Source organism: Melanostigma gelatinosum (genome assembly GCF_949748355.1).
Source record: "Melanostigma gelatinosum genome assembly, chromosome: 23".
Lineage (NCBI taxonomy): Eukaryota > Metazoa > Chordata > Actinopteri > Perciformes > Zoarcidae > Melanostigma > Melanostigma gelatinosum.
In genome coordinates this window covers 15,320,814-15,342,969 of record NC_136656.1, presented here as the reverse complement: position 1 = coordinate 15,342,969, position 22,156 = coordinate 15,320,814, and the positions used below count along the sequence as shown (strand labels likewise).

The 22,156-nt window shown below is 42.5% G+C and overlaps 1 protein-coding gene across 1 annotated transcript in view; it reads left to right on the top strand.

The window, feature by feature from the left end:
* ank2b (ankyrin 2b, neuronal) overlaps positions 1 to 22,156 on the top strand; it is a 90,023-nt gene that overhangs the window by 20,140 nt on the left and 47,727 nt on the right. The window contains 16 exon segments of the mRNA XM_079295340.1: positions 2,133 to 2,231; positions 3,130 to 3,228; positions 3,423 to 3,521; positions 4,356 to 4,541; positions 12,280 to 12,303; positions 13,851 to 13,859; positions 14,466 to 14,564; positions 15,440 to 15,538; positions 15,759 to 15,857; positions 16,648 to 16,845; positions 17,093 to 17,191; positions 18,856 to 18,954; positions 19,093 to 19,191; positions 19,310 to 19,507; positions 21,269 to 21,367; positions 21,846 to 21,944. Coding sequence (XP_079151466.1) covers positions 2,133 to 2,231; positions 3,130 to 3,228; positions 3,423 to 3,521; positions 4,356 to 4,541; positions 12,280 to 12,303; positions 13,851 to 13,859; positions 14,466 to 14,564; positions 15,440 to 15,538; positions 15,759 to 15,857; positions 16,648 to 16,845; positions 17,093 to 17,191; positions 18,856 to 18,954; positions 19,093 to 19,191; positions 19,310 to 19,507; positions 21,269 to 21,367; positions 21,846 to 21,944 — 1,704 coding nt within the window.

Here is a 22,156-nt window from a genome sequence, read left to right as displayed (position 1 = left end):
TATTTAGTTAGTTAGCAAGGGTTAAGCTACAGCTCACATTAAATGTTACTACACTTGATTCGTTACTTTAATTTTCTTCTTCGATTATACTCATTAGTTTTTAGATGCCGAGACGGCTCGGGTGGAGCTGGATCTTCAATGGTTCGGTGAAAAAGTTCTTTTGGAGTTGTTAGGAGCGAGGGTCCGGCCGGACCCTCGGTCCTCCTGCTCTGCAGCGGAGTCCATTCAACAGTCCTCAAAACTCAGTACAAAGTCTTTCTAGGGCTGCTGCATCTTCTCCGTTGTTCAGTTGTTAAAGGCGAGCAGTGGGGAGAGGAAAATCTCCGTCTTTCAATTCTTTGTCCACGAACTGCGGTCTTCTTTCCGTGAACAGAGACGAAGTCCTCGAATACTTCAGTTACGATCGTCCGTATCTTCTTCTCAGAGCACTTGGACGGCTCTCGTGTAGAAATCCCAGTTTGCAAGTTACTTCTTTTATAACACTTTTGGGCTGCCTCTCGCGTCTCTCCCCCCTCTTCCTCAACACGGGGTCCCTCAGCCCGTGATTAACATGACATCATTGATCTGGTGCAGGTGCTTCGAAAAGTACCCAACTTTTGTGTGTGTGCATGAGGAAATCACCCCAACTTCCCTGTCTGGGCGCTTACTCAATCAAGCTCTGCGCGTGTCTGGGTGTTCAACATCTGTTGCACTTCCCCTTTTCCTACACTCACACATTTCTAACACAGATTAGTTATCATAATCACAGTTACAGTTGTTATAATCAGTTTACTTAGTACACATTTGCTTATAAAATGATTATTGATCTCATCCTTCATCATTATTGTGCTTTGTGTCTTTTCTTCTCAACCATCATTATTTCCCCATCCCTTGAAGCCAACACCCTGCTTACTTCCTCTTTCTCCGTACTTTCTACACTCAGACTGCACTATACTCAGATACACTTATTATTATTATTATCAGGTTTACATTTGTTAAATCACTCTATGTATTAAACATTTGTTATGTAACGATCATACACTTTATCTTTCGATTACACTTTAACTATTGATTTCTGAGTATATGCTTTATGCTTTTTATATCCTGACCTTCCCCTGATAGTGTATTCATGTTTTCGAGGCAGCTCTCGTGAGGTCAACTCTTCTCGACAACAGTTAGCTGGAAAACAGGCGGAGCATTAAACAGAGAGACAGATATTTATCTCCGTGAGTTGGTGGGGAGCAAACAAGAGCTAAAAGGACAGTGAATATTTAGCTTATATCATCAGGTGCACAGAAATGCTACTCCTAATAAAACAGTAATGTGGCTCCAGGTCTTCTGGATGTGTACATAAAACAAACCGTATTATAGCAAAAAGGATAAGCCTTATTAGCCCCTTGTAATCTGGTCTTCAGTCGGTTTATTACAAAACCATTTGAGCTCAAACATTCGGGTGGCAGTCTCTTAGTTATCAAGTTCATTTTTTTCACCTTGTCCTTTCTAGCCTAGCAAGCCCATCCCACCTCTTCCCTGCCAACCAAGCAGCACATGACACCGAAGAGCGCTATACAGATATCAATAACGTATGTGTCAAGTTAAGACACATTCATTTGTCAGTATTATCTGTAATTTGAAATATATCAGATATTCTATAAGATGTTTTGAAATGTGTTTCTAGCTAGTCTGGTTTTTAAGAACCAACCCCCATATTCATTTATTTGCTCTACCAATTGCCAATCAACACCAAAGATATTGATATTTGAGTAGAAGGGATCAACAAGGTATCATGGAAAATAAGAGGATGTTTGGTTGACCACCAAACAAACACACACACACAGACACACTCACACACACCTATTTATAGCTTCATTCCATGGACTGGCTCTGCTCCACGCAAGCATATTATGGAACAACATCTGACCCAACTTTGATTGCCAAAGCTTTGATATTTCAGTCTGTCTCTCCACATGTAAGCGTGAGGGACAGCCACACATTCAAAATTAAGAAACCGAGAAAAAGAGGCAGTCTCAGTTAGTCATGGACCTGTTGGGGGAGGTAATCCCTTCTCTTTCCATTTGGACCTGTCTTCAGTCTTTGTTGGTGTTAGGTTGTTCATATTTGGGCCTGACCTTTCCTCCCTCGTCTCTTTCCAGAATGGTCTCAATGCACTGCACCTTGCAGCCAAGGAGGGCCATGTTGATCTGGTCCAGGAGCTGTTGGAGCGAGGTGCCGCAGTGGATTCGGCCACAAAGGTAGGTCATCTCAGCTTCAAACTGAGCGGACTTCAGTTCCTCAAAAGCAGGATTTATCCACGTCTCCTCGCAAAATAGCTGCTTCTAGAACCTTGGTGATGTAGTAGAGTTGTAGAGAGCAGAATCTATGCTACGGGGTCCTGAAGCTGCTCTGGAGGCTTGTGGTGAGACAACACCTTACTACGGTACTACTGTTGTTTTTTTATATTCTTACTTTGTCACCTATCTGTGTTATTTTCATACTCAACTTTTAGCTGCACTGCATACATTGAATTCTTTAATGCTGAACATCATAACACGTGAGACTAGTGTATTGTCTCTGCAGGCGTACGGTTTTCGGTCGTGTGTGAGTGTGGATCTGTTTGTCCAAGGCTAATCTCTTGTACTACTGGTCCTATCAGCCTGATATATTGTGTGCTCATTCATGAGTGTATGCAAAAGGACCTCTCGTGATTTTTGCAACATTTTTTATGAACTGTTTTATACCATCATTGGCTGTTCTTAACCGGCCAGTAGGGGCCACAAGTGACCAACAACTGCTTCAGTAGCAAAAGGCTTTTCAGGTAATTGGATAGTCTAAAAACAAGCCTTACCCAATCTGTTGCAGGCCACACTTTGTCTAAAACAAGGACTTCCATAGAAACGTTTGGTCTCATTTTGAACCTGAGCATCTGCGGCATAATCCCATACCCAATATGTTAAACTCCACTAAAAAGATCACACTTTTGTTCTTTGTTTTTCGCTGCCATCTTGACTGTAACGAAGCGGGGAGTAACACTTTAGTGAAATCCACCTTTTTGGAAGGGGAGGAGGAGACACACCTGGCGGATATCTGCACACTACTGAGTGCAAGGAAATGCTTCTTCTCATTGTCCTTTTATATTTTCTATGAATCCAGAAAGGAAACACAGCACTTCACATATCCTCCCTAGCTGGTCAGGCTGAAGTAGTAAAGATCCTGGTCAAACGAGGAGCTGACATCAATTCACAGTCTCAGGTGAGCTTCTGTACTCTGCTGCTGAAGTCGTTTAATTCTGCTACCCTCTTGAGAGGCAATGGCAATATCATCTCCTGTATTACTCATTAATATCATGCTAGAGAGCAGTGGTTTTATTTTTGGCTGGTTGAGTAAATACTGTGTATGTTCATGTCGTTTATTGGTAACCTCTTGTATTTGCTTATGTGCTGTAGAATGGATTCACTCCTCTGTACATGGCTGCCCAGGAGAATCACATGGACGTGGTGCGATACCTGCTTGAGAATGGAGGCAACCAGAGCACTGCGACGGAGGTGAGAGGAGTGTGTGTATTTAAAATGACAACATCAGACTATGAATTCACACATAGTCTGGCGACTGTGGCTAAGTGGAGAGCAGGGTTGTCCTTCAATCAGAGGATCGGCAGTTAGATTAAAATGTTGTGGCATCCATCCTGGAGATGTTGAGACATTCCACCCTGAAAAATGTCAGCATGGAAACATTGTGGGACCACCAAGTCATTAGCACACTTCCTCTGGGAATCATGATGACGAATGACAAAATGTCGTGGCTCATGAGTGATCGGTCGAATCACCACCACCATCAGGAGATCACCAAAGTCATTAGGATTCATCCTCTGGGGATTACAAATGTCCGTACAAAATGTCATGGCAATCCATTTAGTATTGGTCAAGACATTTAAGTCCTGACCAAAGTGGTTGACTCACTGACTGCCGACCATTGACATGTGAGTCTTCCTGCACAGAGGTTTCATATTGAGAATGAAGCATGGTTCAACCAGTACAGTCCCTTCTTGTCCTAGGCTTCCAGTTTGCAGTATATGGAGCAAGTGTTGAGTTGTATTGATGGAAGCTTAGCAGTGATAAGCTTCAGCGTAAAAGTAAATGGTAATAATTAGAGAATTAAAACAGAATTTTCAGTTAAAAAGATGAAGTGAGAACAACGCAGAATGGCCATCACATGGCTGTGATTTCCTGATGGAATCAATGCTGGGGAAACGGACATTATTGTGAATTAAACACCTGTAATTACAACCTCTCTTTATTGTTTGTTACCCGGCCTTGATTCGTTTTAGAGTCCTTACTAAATGCGATGAAGCTAAACTTAACTTGTGTTCTTTCACCCAGGATGGCTTCACCCCTCTGGCCATCGCCCTCCAACAGGGCCACAACCAGGTGGTTTCTGTTCTACTGGAGAATGATACTAAAGGCAAGGTCCGCCTGCCTGCCTTGCACATTGCTGCACGCAAGGACGACACCAAGTCAGCCGCCCTGCTCCTCCAGAACGACCACAATGCTGATGTCCAGTCGAAGGTAAGCCCATAGCACCATTTGAGTTGGGGTAGGTTGGCATGTGTGGAAGTCAAGCTAATGTGGTACTATTTGTTTGTGCCGATGTGTCCATGTCATGAGGACTTTTATAAAATACATGAAATATGAGGCGATGGTGGATTTTGATAGATGAGTAGGTGGAAGGCTGACAACATACAATTACATAGAAGGTGATTACATTCCAGTACTGTGGACGTCTCATGTGTGGGCTGAGCTGTAGTTGTAGTAATGACATTACTGCTGCTGATGATGTTAGAAGCCTCAATGATGAGGTTTGTACCCACAGGGATGATCAGTTAGCTCATATCGATGACACTACCTACCCGGGGTCTTGGCATTTCAATACACAGTGATGTGTCTTTCTACGTTTATGATAGTTTTAAGTACAGGGGGATGTTTCTATATGAGGCAAAGCTGTTAACACAGGGGCTTTTTTGTGTTTGTGTCCAATTATGATAAGGCCATGAAAAGGATTTACATCTGAAATGTTAAGATATCCTCTTGGGTTATAATATTTTTGTCTCCATAGATGACTATAATTCTACCCACAGTACATTTGCTCTGTTTCACCCAGTTGGCGCTACATCTAAATGGGAATCCTATGGGTCCGATGTGTCATCATCAGGAATGAGAGTTAACAGGAAAACCAAAACTTAGAAGTCACAGGATGTATGCCAGTCTTGATAGGCCACCATCATGGTATCATTTTCCATGTCATTGTGGATAAGTTAGTTCAGTACAGCATTACTCAACATTAGGTGCCTCCTAAGTCTCTTATTTGAGATTTTCCCTGCTCCTTGGTCGCCATCTCAAAGCTCTTATTTCTGTTCTGAGGAACAAGGAGGGATCTCTGAGGAGCCATGAGGAAGGATACACGAGAGCAGAGAGGGTGACCTCTTGTGATTGATAATGACCATAAAGAGCAAAGGCAGATGTAGCATCATAAAAGCTATCGGGAGGAGTCTGAGGTGGAGGTCAACAAAGGCATGAGACTTGACTGTCGACTAAGAGTCAAGAGGTGTTCAGTACATACGAACACGTCTTTAACACAGAAACCTCACGCCGATCTGACTAAACTGAATCATGTTACTGACCGAAACAGTAGCTTTTAGCGGTGCAACAATCAGATAACAGTCACAGCAGGTGTAACTCCTATAATTTTATGAATATGATTTAGTGTATGATAGCAGACCACTAACTTTTCGTGATGTACCTTTGCCATTCCTGTGTATAGAGTGTTCCCATCTGTGTGTCTGTGCATCTCTCTTCCTCTCTCGTTCAGTGTCTCTGTGCCTGCCACTAACTGGGTCTCTCCCTCTTTTTCCTTTCTCTCTTTAAATGCCACCTCTCACACACTTCCCCCATCACCCCCCTCCTACCTCGCTGCACCGGTGTCTAAGTGTAGCACTGTCCACTGCATGGAGTGTGCCACTGTCTGCAGGTGTTAATCAAGGCTGCATGCAACCAATGCAGTACTGGTGGGAAGTCACAATTACCTGTTGATGTAGGAACAAAGTGTTCCTCCGATAGTGGCTTTAAGTGACGTGGCTCGAGTGGAGATGATTTACTGCACACCTCAGTCGTTTAGGCGTCTTCCTGAATGTTGGCATTGCTTCTACAGTTGCTACCGTATATTTCAACAAGGCAACAATTATGTTGTTATGTAACAAAACACTGTGGAGGCAACTCAGGGAACATGCATGCGTTTAGTATAATGCCATATGTGGTTCAGCTGTTGTGATGCCTCCCTGCTCAATAAGACTCATTAGGAAAAGCCCAGAGGAGAACAGCTATAAACAGCAGCATGTACAGTCACACACGCAGTATGTAAACATGGAACACACGGCACAGTTCTCTTCAAAACAGTACAGTGACCGCCATCTGAACTGTCTGCTTACATGTCAGTTCAATAAACTAATAATCATATTTAAAAATAAACCTTTCCTGTCAAAATATCCCGTTTCAATCAATTAAGGGCAATTTCACAAGCTATAGTCCAGTTGGCTGGTGCGGATCAGAGTAAGATCGATACGCTGGGGGGCATTTACGAATGAGTCTTACTTTATTTACTGTGCGCATGAATCCTTCCTCCTCCAGTTCATCAGATATGACTTTAAACAAGTCACTATTTCTGTGGACTTTATTCAGAATTGTCATAACCCAGCCCTTAGGCCATGACAAATACGGCACACACAACAGATGATAGTAATGTAAAATGTTTATTTACCCAAATCAAGAAATAGTTAACGGTATGAAGTGTGTCAGTCAATAACATCAGTAGTGTCAACGTGGATGCGTGTGGGATGAAGTGTGAGTGTTGTCAGCGAAACCAAAGGAAACCAAAACTGAAATAACCGGCCGCAACTGGCTGGGAACCCTCCACGTACACCGCAGAGTAGACCCGCCCCGAGCAACGCTAGATCAGGGTTTTATGCCCTCCCTGTTCCTGGACCAGGTGCTCCGCATCAGGCAATCCGCTCTCTAGGGACAGAGGGACAAAAGCATACTTGCAATGATTAGAGACCGGGGCCGTCACACCCCCCCCCCCTTTAAAGTCGGTGTCCTCAAGGGATCACCGGCCTACTGCCAATCAATGCAACGGTGCACATGACAACGCATCCGCCATAACATTGTCTTTCCCTTTAATATGTTTGATGTTGAGGTTCTAAACCTGAAGGAACAACGACCATCGTGTTAGCCTCTGGTTTGGGCATCTGATTGAATGCAAGAACGTCAACGGATTGTGATCCGTGTACACCAAAATCCACTCTCCCGTTCCTACATACACATTAAAATGTTGCAGTGCCCAAATGAGCGACAACGCCTCCTTCTCAATCACAGAGTAATTTCCCTGGTACTTGTTAAACTTTTTCGAGAAAAAACTGACTGGCCTCACCAATCCCAGGTCGTCCTCCTGAAGCAAGACGGCACCTGCTCCCACCTGGCTGGCATCTACCTGGAGCCTAAACGCTCTATCAAAACAAGGAGCAGCTAGCACGGGAGAAGAGCACAACAGAGATTTGACATTATCAAAAGCCTCCTGACATTCAGACGACCAAGCAAACTTCACCTTGGCCTTGAGTAGTTCAGTGAGAGGAAACACAATAGTCGAAAAGTTTTTGCAAAAACTCCTGTAGTACCCCACTAACCCCAAAAACCTTTGCAACTCCTTCTTAGTCATGGGTTGCGGATATCCGGCCATCGCCATGACCTTGGCCTGAACTGGGGCTACACGGCCCTGTCCTACCACACGACCGAAGTATGTCACTGTAGCCTTGCCAAAGTCACATTTGGCCAAATTAATGGTGAGCCGCGCTTCTGCCAAACGATCAAACAGTGCGCGAATGCGCTGAAGATGCGAATGCCACGTATCGCTGTAAATGACCAAATCATCCAGATAAACCGCACAACCTTTTAATCCGGAAACTACACGATTCATCAACCGCTGAAATGTTGCGGGGGCATTCTTCAACCCAAAAGGCATCACTTTATAGGAATAAAGACCCGACGGTGTGATAAATGCAGCAATCTCCTGTGCACGCTTTGACAAAGGAACTTGCCAATACCCTTTAAGCAAATCAAATTTGCTAACAAACTTTGCCGACCCCACCTGATCTATACAATCATCCATACGTGGCAAAGGAAAATAATCAGATTTTGTCACAGAATTCACTTTCCTCATGTCAGTACAGAATCTAGGTGGTCCATCCTGCTTGGGCACCAAAATACATGGAGACGCCCAACTAGATAACGTAGGTACAGCGATGTTATTTTGGCGCATGTACTCCACCTCAGCGTCCAAATACTCCCGTTTCACTGGCGGCATACGGTAGAAGTGCTGCTTAATTGGCTGAGCATCCCCCACATCAATATCATGCTCCGCCCACTCAGTTTGTGAAGGAATATCACCAAACAAACACGGATATTTGTGTACCAACTCCGACATTTCTTCCCGTTTTGCCTCCGGCAGATGAGTCAGCAATTTGTCTAATTTACCAAGTGATTCAGAATTTTTCAAACGCCCATACAGGAGACTATCATCAGGCTCTGGCACCCCATCTCCCTCATGCACCAATAGCTCTGAACCTACCGCAAGAGCCGGATGAACCCCACCTTTCACCTCCTGCCCCAAGTCAGTGTCCACTACACGCCTGAAGTACGGTTTCAGGAGATTTATGTGGCAGAGACGCTTGACCTTCCTACGTTCTGGTGTTGCAATGACATAATTCAACTCAGACGTTTTTTCTATGACTGTGTATGGTCCTGTGTATTTAGCCTGAAATGGCGAACCAACAATAGACATAAGTGCTAGAACCTGGTCTCCTGGACCGAACTCATGTCGCTCTGTACGTCGTCATACAACTTCTTCATTTTCCTTTGCGATACAGACAACCTTTTCCTGGGCCATACTGCCAGCTACAAATAAACGATGCCTAAAACCATTCACATAGTCCACTAGTCTCACTGGCAACTTAGTATCCACACAGCCATCTTTCAGTACTGCCAAGGGACCACGCACAGAATGCCCAAAGACCAACTCATTTGGGCTAAACCCTGTACTCTCCTGTACAGCCTCCCTCGCCACCAACATCAACCATGGAAGCCCCTCTTCCCAGTCTCTATCCAACTCTGTACAAAATCCCTGTAGAAGAGACTTAAGGGTCTGGTGGAACCTTTCCAAGGCTCCCTGGCTTTGTGCATGATACGCAGATGATTGGCTCTGTTTAATGCGCAACAACCTCAACACCTGCCCAAACATATGTGATGAGAAGTTAGACCCTTGGTCACTCTGGACCACCTTAGGAATGCCAAATATAGAAATGAATTGTGACAATGCCTTAACCACAGCCTTAGTTGTGATTGACCTCAACGGATAAGCCGCCGGGTACCTGGTAGTCTGGCACATCACTGTGAGCAAATATTTACAACCAGACTTGGAACATGGCAACGGACCCACACAGTCCACAATGAGGTGTGTAAACGGTTCACTCAGAGTCGGGATAGGCTGCAGTGGCGCCGGCTTGATCTTCTGATTTGGTTTTCCTGTTAGCTGGCATACATGACATGTTTTAATGTATGCGGCCACATCCCTTTTGACACACGGCCAAAAGAAATGTTTCAGAATGTTAAGGTATGTTTTCCGAACTCCAAAGTGTCCACTCTTGTCATGTGCTACTTCCAAGACAAGAGGACGAAACTTAGTTGGCACCACCATTTGGAAAACATCATTTCTCACACAATCCTCCCCCATGGGAACCCATTTTCTGAACAACACCCCATTCTGCAAGAAGTAGCCATTGGCTGCACTATTTATCTCAGAAACGGGCCACACTCGCTCAAATATTTCCTTCAAAGACCAATCCCCACGTTGCTCCTCTACTACCTCACTGTGCGACAATGACACAGGAAGCTCCGACAGAGATGGGACCTCCAAAACTACCTCGACCGCGTCGTCCAATAACATGTCAGGATCTGATTTGCTCATAGCTCGTGTAAAAACGCAGGATGAAAAGACCTCGGGCAACCCCCTGGAGCTCTTGTCAGACATAGAATCAATTGGACAACATGTGACCACCGGCGCGGGAAGAGTGTCCGTCCAAACTCTGCTACCAGCCAAGCCGTTGCCCAAAATAAAATGTATACCTTCAATAGGCAATGCCGGACGCACACCAACAGCTGTCTCCCCGTTAACCAGCTCACAGTCCAGCACCATCCTGTGCAACGGAACAGGGAGAATCTTCAATCCCATCCCACGACTGAGAACACAGTCACCAGTGTCAGTCTCCTCAGAAAAAGGCAAAACAGAGTCAACGATATAGGAATCATAGGCCCCTGTATCCCTCAAGATTTTTATCGGGACCTTTATCTCACTTCCCAAAAGTGACACAAATCCGTCTCGAATGAAAGGAGCATAAGCTGCCAAAACCCCCAGGTCACAAGAGTGTGATGTACGCCCCCCAGAGTCTCCTCTCTCCTGAAACCACGGACATGCTCCCAAGCAAGCTTCAACCACGTTCGCCACAGCACTACAGAAAACCAGCTCAACAAACCCAAAGGGCAACGTCGCTACAGTCTACCAGGGAAAACCCCGCACCACTTTGATGGAATTACGCACTGAGCAACTTTCCGGAGTCATCTCGCTGCAGCACAATCATCACCACGCACACCCCCTCACCAAGTCCGGATAAGGAAGACCGGAAAAAATAAATGTACGTAACTTACCCAGTAGCTATATCCCAACCCCGTTGCCTTGAATCAGTACTCACATGAGCAGCTACGTTTACCGGCGGCACAAGTAAACCAAGGAGGAAGCAAACAATCAATCCAAATCACAGCATAAACGGGAACAAAGCTGGACGAGCCCCCAATTTGTCATAACCCAGCCCTTAGGCCATGACAAATACGGCACACACAACAGATGATAGTAATGTAAAATGTTTATTTACCCAAATCAAGAAATAGTTAACGGTATGAAGTGTGTCAGTCAATAACATCAGTAGTGTCAACGTGGATGCGTGTGGGATGAAGTGTGAGTGTTGTCAGCGAAACCAAAGGAAACCAAAACTGAAATAACCGGCCGCAACTGGCTGGGAACCCTCCACGTACACCGCAGAGTAGACCCGCCCGAGCAACGCTAGATCAGGGTTTTATGCCCTCCCTGTTCCTGGACCAGGTGCTCCGCATCAGGCAATCCGCTCTCTAGGGACAGAGGGACAAAAGCATACTTGCAATGATTAGAGACCGGGCCGTCACAGAATATTCTGTCTGTTCTCTTCAGTCAAAGAAACATTGGACATCTGTCCATGTCAGGCCCATCCACTCATGGTAACCAATTGTAGTCATTTAATCACCTGCATTTTGGTTCACTTACCTCAATTGGATCAGTTTAGGTTTTCACTGCAGTTGAACCGCACTAGGATTCGCTTGGGAACGGTTGTCACGGGGCATGATGGTGGACTCAAACACAGACCAGACCAGAAGTAGAGTGAAGCGGGAATTTAATGAACACTTAAATCAGAACATGAAACTTACAGGAACACAGTGAATCCACGGACGAGACAAGAGACGAGGGGAAGGCAGGGAAACCGGGAACAGGACAAGACAAACAAAAGGGTAGACATGACAATGATCTGGCAGTGAGCGATGAGAGGCAGGGGTTCATATAGTGGCTGATCGGCAGGTGAGGGGAGTTGTGCTGATGATGAGGGAGGCAGACAGGTGCACTGAATGAGCTGATAGGTGAGTGAGAAATAAGAAGACAGGAGAGAAGGGGCGGCGCTGTGACAAAGGTGGTCGTTTTGGTCCACTCCAGAGTATGATCACCGAGTTCACAACTTCCCAAACGAACCGCACTGGAGTTTGAATCAAACAGGCTAAATATTGGTTTGTGAACGTTCCCAAAAACACTGTTCAATAAATTCTACTTATTACAACTATATTGCAAATAAGCATCTTGCATTATTCTTAAAAAATGTTGGACCAAACAATCATGACCAAATAATTGAAAATGGAAACAGTCCTTAGCTGCATCTCCACAAGACCTTAAGCTTTGACATATCACCTCCGTGTCAACAAGACATGGAGCACACTGAAGGGAAGAGAGCCACACCAGCCACGTCGCTTGCCAGCTTCATTTCAGCACAGCTGTGTTACAGATGAGTAATGTGTTCAACCATCCTAACTCAACTGATCTTTCCCTCCCTCGTTCCTGCTGCTTCAGATGATGGTCAATAGGACTACTGAGGTATACACATGCTCCTTTGATCTCCACAGCTTCACTTTACCGTTCCATTTTCTTAGTTCACTTTTCTTTCCCTTCACCATTTATTTTATTTCACTTCACTGCATGGTGTCTATAAAGAGCATTTGGTTTATTTTACAGTTTCTGTTGGTTTGGTATAGTAAGAGGTTAACATGCACGGCCGACACGAATGGCCAAGCTACTGCCGTGTGTGCTGCGCTCGCACTGTCAGCAAATCTTTCATTTTCAGCTTTAGATCGTTTATTCTCTGTGAGCGTTTTCATTGTTTTATCCCCAGTTTAAACTTTCTTTGTCACCAGTCAGGATGACCCTTTTGTTTCATATCTGACACCCACAATACATTAACGAACACCTCTAACAACATCAGATGTAAGGTTTATTGATTTGTTTTTATTGATCACATTTCTATCCTGCAAGGTTTTGATTTGATGAATACTGTGCTGATGCATCTTTGTGAACAGCTATAAATGTATGTTGTCCGCAAGTCTGTCTTGTAATTTTGTCAGTTCATGTTGTGTTGCATGATTTTAGCAATGACCTGCTTAGTTTAAAACAGTATTGGTTGAACTATAGCATACAATATACTACCTTAAGTATGGAAGTCCAGTGCTGAGAAAATAAAAATGTAATCATTTTAAAAAAGTAAAATAGAATTTCCCATTTGTGTGCCCTTAAAAATGCTAAAACTCTGATTTGTATTTTCATGTTCAAAATGTATAAATAGGCCACTGACAGAGCAAAAACTTTATTGATCAATCATTTTTAGTGTACTACAAAGCATAACATTGCCAAGATAATATTACAATTCAAAGTAAAATGTATCTCTGTTTTCATTGTCCATTGAGCTGACATTGTGCAGTCTGTATAAATCCTGAAAATGCAAACATTTTCTTAAAATCTATAATTGAAATGTCCATTTCCTCACATTGACGTAAGTATTATACAGAGAAGATATTTCCATAATAACAATATTAGCTAAAAACTGGACATAAAATTGTTAGATTGCATATTGTCTGCAATTTTAAAAATTGAAAATGATGCAGTTCACGCAGTCAATATGGCAGTTTGGCTTTTAATTTTCATGCTAATATCCATTGTGGCAGTCAATTTGCATTTTCAAACATGTTAAGTAATATGCAAATGTTATTTTTTCTAAAATCCTTAATGCACACAAATAGAAACATTTAAATTGATTACGGTAAATCATTTTATTTTAATAATATCAATCCTGGTCCTCTAAACATGAAACTTCCTGTTCAAGTCTTTTTAATGTATGCTTGTATGTAGATTTCCAAATTACTGGCATATGACTTTCTCTCTTTACCACTCCAACAATACTAATGAGTTATGACATGGGAAACTTCTTAGCCAAAGACTTGGCATTGCGTAGCATGTTGCACCCGTGCTACCTTCATTTGCACCATTCTAAGCTTCTGACTGTGTAAAGTTTTGAAACCATCACGTTAGTCACTGTATTCTTCACACTCTTGTAAACAACTTTTTCACATGAAATCGGACCACACTTACAGAATGGCAAGGTAAGGCAAGAATCTCACAACTACTCCAACCTGCTCTGCAATCTCTAACTTCTCTCATATATTTCTCATCGCTAACTCTATTACTTCTATGACGTACAGTTGACATAGTGCACTTTGGTGTTGATCAGAAATGTTGCCTCTTTATGATTTTACGATCATTTGGTGTTGTTTGGGGAGCTAATATTGTTTGTCCATCTCGATGACTGTATACTCTACATTTATTTGATCTGCTTCACTTTTTGTTGTTTTCATTTCCGATCATATTTTGAAGCCTTGAAAGGCCTTCTTTTACTTTCCTTTCTGTGTTTGATAACCTGCATGAAGTGACATTTCCGAGTGTGTTTTGGGGTTGTGTGTACGGGTGCTTCAGATTCTGACTTGAACATTTTAAGAACTGATTTTTACTTTTTCCTGTGACTTTATATTTGATTTTCTTTGCTCTCAGTTTAGTTTTTGTTCACCTGTGATGCTTGATGCGACTGCTGCATGCTGGGAAGACTAAAGATCAAGAGTCATGACTCAAAGTTCAAGGACATGAAGTAAAGGCTAATGTGGGACCTCTGCCCCCCTCCCTGTGTGTTTTACTCTTTCCTGTCTGTCTTCCAGAGCGGATTCACCCCCCTTCATATCGCTGCCCACTATGGCAACGTCAATGTGGCCACACTTCTGCTGAACCGAGGGGCAGCAGTTGACTTCACGGCGAGGGTAGGGTTCCTCACTAATAAGCCCCGTTTGTAAATAGGGCATGGAAATACAGTATATATCATTCCACTGGAACACTTCTGCACAGTATTGTTGGCTACTGAACTTCAGGGCTGTTTGCTGTTCGGTTTCATTTCTAGCAAATCTGTGATTTTGGAAGCATTTGCCTCTTTGTAGTTTGCGGGTTCCTCTCTTGGATTTAATTTCTAGCCTTTCACTGTTTTTTTTCTCCCTTTAATATCATCCAGAAAACAAATTCAGATGTGCTATTTTCAGCCATGCGAGCAGTATGGCTAAAAATAGCTTGTTTTTCTCTCACCTTGCACTCTACTAAGCCTCGTGGGATATCTTGTGTGGCTAACATGGAGGCTGCAGAGATTTTGAATCGTATGTGGTTAAACGGTTTGAGAGAATGCACTCGTCCTCTGTCTGTATGAGGCATACCAGCTTCCAGTTTGAGACACTTTCAGACTGGACTGGCTCAGGTATTGCTGAGAAAAGGTATTTTACAGTGTCAGTGTAGAGTGACAGTATTTCAACAAGCAAACAGTGAATAGCAAGATAACATTTGAATGCAAATGCATTTTATTTTAAAATAAAATATAGTTAAGAGACTCAGTTGATTAGTCAGTTAATTAATTGATGCAAGAAGTAAAAATCACATTACCTTTAAATTGGAGGCGAAATATAAATCCAGGTTCGTCAATTATTAAATTACGTTTGAACTTATTTGATTTTAATGGTGATTGTTTTATATATGATTTTATTCTCAAATATAACTACACTAATATTCAACCTCATATACAAATATATGAGCGTAGATGCAATTTCCATATTAGTAACCCTTTAACAAATATTTTGAATGTGCCTCTCTGTAGAACGGGATTACTCCTCTACATGTGGCATCCAAGCGTGGCAACACTAACATGGTTGGCCTGTTACTGGACCGTGGCTCTCAGATTGATGCTAAAACAAGGGTGAGTATCGTGCGAAGCCGAACTATAGTTTTGTCATATTAGTTATGAAGGGTTAGCCCAAGGTAAGCCATTGACCTCAACAGACCAAAACAACTTGGTAAAAAAAGGAAAACTTATATTTGTAAAGTTAAATGAGGGTTGTTCTTCAGCCTCTAGCCAAGTCAATGTCAGTATGTATTGGATGACTATTGATACGTTTGTGTGTTTGTGTGTTCTGTAGGATGGATTGACTCCCCTACACTGTGCGGCCCGGAGTGGACATGATACAGCTGTGGAGCTGCTGCTGGAAAGAGGAGCACCCTTGCTGGCCAGGACCAAGGTGTGTCACCTGTGTATTCACCTTTTATACACTTCAAGCATGTTTCTCACTTACCTTTTCAAACTGTGTCATATTTGTTGGTTAACAGATCACTAAGTAGTGAGTGTATATAGTCATCAGCTTGACATTTTGGGAGATGTAATTTACCCTTGTCAGATGAGAAGGACTCTTATTTATTAAACAGAAAAAGAGGTGTAACTATAAGACACTGTGCTTTGAAAGTAGTTTACTTTGGACCCACAACAGCATCCTGTTCATATACAGAAGTAAGGTTACTGTTGGAACTCCACTGTGAACTCCTGCATGTATTGATTATTGTTAGCATTGTGCTCGCTAGCAGGATACAACATATAAATAGGATAACTTTGGAGTTTTTGACTTATTCTTGCACCTTTGACATAGCGAACAGCTCAGTTCCTTTTTGTATCCCTGCCATCAGTCTATTGATTTAGGCTAAAAATACCCATAGTAGCTGTACTTTTATCAATGTTCTGATTCTGGGTACGACTGCATTTTAAGTGTGTAATGCTTAATTTCAGCAGTATTAGAATAAATACAAAACATCTCAAATATGAATTAATTCAATGTAAATATCACAGACACATTTGACATATTATGGCCTTATATAGATGAATCGCTAACATTTGCTTACTTACACAGCCAGCAGACACAGAGCAACATTGACTTTCATTTGAAGTTGTGATTGTGTCTAATATTGACTTTTCTATCTGCTCTGTTTTAATTTCGATCCGTCTCCTTCAAAGTAAATGAGCTCTCTTTCACATTTCAGAACGGGCTGTCTCCTCTTCACATGGCGGCACAAGGCGACCATGTTGAATGCGTCAAACACCTTCTGCAGCACAAGGCTCCCGTTGACGACGTCACGCTGGACTACCTGACAGCGTTACATGTGGCGGCTCACTGCGGTCACTACAGAGTCACCAAACTGCTGCTGGACAAGAGGGCCAACCCCAACGCAAGGGCTCTGGTATGAAAGAAAGATATGATGGAACTGTAACAATCCTCCTATGGAAAGATCAAGCTCAGGACTGAACAGGCTCTGATGACTATCATTCAGCTCTGTTGAATATTGTCTGGGTTCATCCTTTACTGTGTGTGTGTGTGTGTGTGTGTGTGTGTGTGTGTGTGTGTGTGTGTGTGTGTGTGTGTGTGTGTGTGTGTGTGTGTGTGTGTGTGTGTGTGTGTGTGTGTGTGTGTGTGTGTGTGTGTGACAGAACGGCTTCACTCCGCTGCACATAGCCTGTAAGAAGAACCGGGTGAAAGTGATGGAGCTGCTGGTCCAATATGGAGCCTCTATCCAGGCCATTACAGAGGTACGTCACTCACCTGAGTGAAAGTCAATGTTTCTTTGGACCTACTGGCACTCCCTGATGGGCCAGGGTCTGTTTGGTATCATACGTCTGGCTTTACCTCACATCATACCAAAGAGCAGTTCTAGATTGTAGGTTAACAAAAGTTTGGGTTTAATCCTGAAGTTCCCAACTTTTTATTTTGATATTAAGAATCAACTTAAACATAGAATAAATATTAATATATATAATATGGACTCACACTGTACCCTTTGAAAGGAAATTCCATATTAACCTTTTTGACAAGAAGATTTGAAGTCGTACTGCTAAACTTGCCTGAAGCTAACATTAGAAGACACACTTATTCAGTAAACTATGTACGTCTCACTGAACAGCAGCCACTGTGAGATATATTTATGGGGTAATGTTAATTGCTGAAACAAAGAGTAGCACAAATAGTCATCAAGTTGACTCAGTACCATCCTTTACGCAGCAAGATAACATCAGCTAACATTAGCCACCATAAGCTTCCGCCATACCAGAACAAAAAAGGCTGAGGCAGCAAAACCACTGAGTGTACTGACTCTAGTAAAGGTTCGTTTTACCACTAATGAGTTCAACTTTTAGCTTGTAAGAGGAAAATGTGTCACTTCTTCTTTCAAATGAGTCACAACTACCACAACTGCATTTCCTTCTGTTCTATTTCTATACAGATGAGATGGCATATTAAAGCAGATATAAAATCATGTAATTATAGTATTTTATGTATTGGACTGTTTAACTGATGGACTATATTACTAAATATATATTGTTTTTAGTAAATAATGTGGATTTAGTGAATAATATTATATCTTATTTCAATAATTTAATTTTTTAGTTTTCTCTCTTTTTTTTGGGTATATTTAGGCATACTTAGAACCTTTAATTTAAAACTTTTTGTATGTATTATTGAAGTTCTGCTTTGTTTGATGGAAACATATAACACAGTACAACACAGTACAGTATGGTTGGCAATGTGACATTGCAGAAATGAAAGAAAACATTTGTGCACCCCTGAATAAAAATCCACACCTAAAAACGGACTGGTCACCTAAAAATTGTGTTCCCATACAACAAGAGTGTAATGTCAATTACGTTTCGAGGGAAACATATTTTCTCCCAGATTTTGTTTTTGACATACCACAAATATGTTTGTAATCATAGTTTGCGGACATCCATGTACAAACAAACGCAGGACTTTCACCCAGGAGACCTCTGTTGGTGTCCAAACAAACAAACAGCCTTTTTTAAATCCAAACAATGATGTTTTACTGAAGCGAACCAGGTAGTTTTGTTGTGTTTTTGTTTTACCTTATTTCAATTTACTACGTTAACCACATCTTTAAAACGCTGATTATACGTTTCCCTCGGAATGTTATTGAGAAAGTAGTTCAGTTGTCGGGAACTGGATTTTGTAGGAGCAGAATTGCAAATGTCAGTCAGTTCCTTTATTTTGTACGTTAGTAGTGGAACACTGTTTCCTACTAAGTTTTGCCAACGCTAGCTGGTCAGAAATCACCAAACATTGCCAGATGACATCATGATGAAATCATGTACTTAGTTTGATGAGCTCTTCTTGAGTACAGATGTATGTTCAACATGACTGACTTGTCCTGTTGTTCCTCTTTTGCTTCCCTTCCTGTGTCCAGTCTGGTTTGACTCCCATCCACGTAGCAGCCTTCATGGGTCACCTGAACATCGTCCTGCTGCTGCTGCAGAATGGAGCCTCGCCCGACGTCAGCAATATTGTGAGTGAAAGTCATTTGAGATTTAGTTATTTTGAAGTGAGGATAGTGACTAGAAATATTACAGTGACCGGTCAGCTGGTTTTATTATGTTTAAATATGTGTGGATTGACCCTGCTGACCTGTATGTTGTGTGTACAGCGTGGGGAAACAGCGCTACACATGGCAGCCAGGGCAGGTCAGGTGGAGGTGGTCAGATGTCTGCTGAGGAACGGAGCAATGGTGGACGCCAGGGCACGGGTGAGACTGCTGTTATCTATAGCAGCACACCAGCAGCACACCAGCTGTACTTTAGGGTTTTGCCACCATGCAGAATCAGAATCAAGTGTTCATTTTCATGTCACTGTGCCATCTGCAGGAGGACCAGACTCCCCTCCACATTGCGTCCCGTCTGGGAAAAACAGAGATTGTGCAGCTGTTGCTGCAACACATGGCCCATCCGGACGCTGCCACAACCAACGGCTACACCCCCCTCCACATCTCTGCTAGGGAGGGCCAGGTGGAGACCGCCTCTGTCCTGCTAGAGGCCGGAGCTTCACACTCACTGGCCACCAAGGTGGGTTGAGGAGACATGTTTTGTCTTTAAATGTGGCTACTTTTCCCTCCAGCTAAGTCCGAGAAGCACTCCAAGAGTAGTCAGCAGGGCTCAATACTGACTTTTAAAAGTGGTTGACACATCAGCTTTTGGTTTGCCGGAACTAAAAATATGATGCCATTTTTTGTCACCTGATATTTTGGGTAATTAAGATACTGTACAGTTACAAACAACTTCATTTGCTTTGCCATTGTCTTTAAAACAGATGCTTTGTGCACGTGAGTAAACAAATCAGCTCACATGTATCAACGTCTGGTTCTGTTTCTGAGTGTAACAGCAATGTTTAAGTCACTGATACAACAAATATTAAATATGAATGTATTTAGGGGGGCAGGGTTTGCTTTTTGCTTTTCCTATTTCCACATGTTAGCAGTGGTTTGCACCGATGGCAACCAAAGGACAAGGATTAGTTGCCAATTTTTTAAATAGTTGCCAATAGGAACCTGGCAACCCTTACTGTCTATCCCTGATTGAGGATTTCATTATTTCATGGAATGACGTCAAAGACCAAATGCCTCCCAGCCATGTGGGGAATACACTTTTGATGAGAAAATGAATATCAATCTCGCTGTAGTCAGGACACTGTTAGCCTGGCTCCGATAGTAAAGCAGGTACAGTATTACTGTATGTGCAGGTCTGACACACTTGAATATTGACGAGGCTGAACGCAGATTTATCATCATCACTGTGGAGGTGTTCACCAGAAGAAGCTGCTGAGGCACTTTGCATCCAGACAGATTAGTCCTTTAATGTATTCATACGCCATGAAGGGTGAGACAAAGCTCTCTGTGATGCAGTGTGTTCGTTAGGGTTCAGTGGTTATCCTCTCTCCCTCCCTTGATGTCTCTCTCCTTGGTTTCCCTCTGGGGAAGAAGGGTGTGGCTGTTGCTACGGAAACAAAATCAGGAAAAGTTGTTTTCATGCAAGGATAACGCTCTCCATCCATCCAAGCATGTTCATAATCGTCCTTATCCTTGATTTGCATCGGGTTTTTTCTAAGGAAGCCCTTTCCTCTCTCTCCCATCCATCTCCTCTCCATTCTATTTGTTCTGTTTTGTCCAATCACCTATTGCATCAGATATAATCTGGGGTTTGACAAACAAAGGATTGTTGCATCCATGGGCAGGGCTTGGTCATAAAAACACTGATCATGTGGTTTCTGTCAGCTCCAGACTAGTCTTTCTATTTAGTTAAAGGGCCCCCTCTGCTGGATTCATTGTGAAAGGATTATAGTTCATATTTCTGGTTAAGGTTACCGAGAGTTGCATCAGCATGTCAGTCGGCTGGGTGTTCTTTCTATTGTTTTATGTCACTAATAAAACAGACACCCATTGTCCCTCAAGGAATCATATCTGATGAGAATTGACTTTTATTTTGTGTCTAAAAATATTTTGTCAATATGTAAACCATTCTAGTCTGGTGGACTATTTCCCATGCTGTGAACACCTTAGGGCCATGCCATATACAATGATTCAACTTATGGATATATGTAGATATAAATCTAAAAAATATAAAAGGGAGGGGAAATAGTTATATTATAATAACAAATTCAAATGAAATAAATAATTAGCTTGTGTCTTACGGTATTGAAATAATGTGAATATTGTAGAGAGAGATCATATAATAACACGAATAACAGACATGTATGTCTGGCCTGAGATGATATCCTGTATTTACTGTCTTTAAACTTTGATCTCCTTTCTCTGGCTCTTCCCTCCACAGAAAGGTTTTACTCCGCTGCATGTGGCCTCCAAGTACGGAAGCCTAGATGTAGCCAAACTTCTGCTGCAGCGTCAAGCTCCACCTGATTTTGCTGGAAAAGTAAGCATTCAAAATATAAACCATCTTAATCTTTATAGTTTTTGGAGTACAATCTATGAGATGTTGCTTATGATGTCAAATATAATAAAAAATATGCCCACTCTCTAAATGTTTAGGTGAATCCTTTTTGTGCATGTCAATTTAAAACGTTTTTTAATCTAAAACGGGTTTTGCCATTTTTCTGTATTGAGGTCAAGTTGACTACAAGAGCAATGGTAAGCCTAGTTTCAATAAAGCCATTCCCTCATTTGGATTAACTGTGCTAAATTCCAGGAAACATACAACAGATAACAGAAACCTGTTTACTTCAAAATCCCTTTGATCCTTTCAGCTTCTGCTGTCCGATATATCTTTAATTCATCTCAGCCTGCAGCTTTAACAAGTCCTCTTAACTGTGTGTGTGTGTGTGTGTGTTAATGTCTTGGTGCTGCACTAACTGCTGTCTAAACCTCGTGCGCTCACCATCCATCCCTCATAGAACGGCCTCACCCCGCTTCATGTCGCAGCACATTACGATAACCAGAAGGTGGCGCTCCTGCTTTTGGACAAAGGAGCGTCCCCCCACACCATGGCCAAGGTGAGAGTCCACAGGAAAGAGCTGACTCTCATACAAATAATTGTCAAGTGTAAGATGTGTGAAGCAGTGGACAGTTTAGCATGAAGGTACAAATGGGATGGTCCAATCGGACCATGCGTAACATCATAAACATCATAAGCATACTGTTGGAAGCAGTAGAAATCTTTCCGGCGGCAGCAGTCGAACAGATGGAATCCACGAGGAAAAGGTCT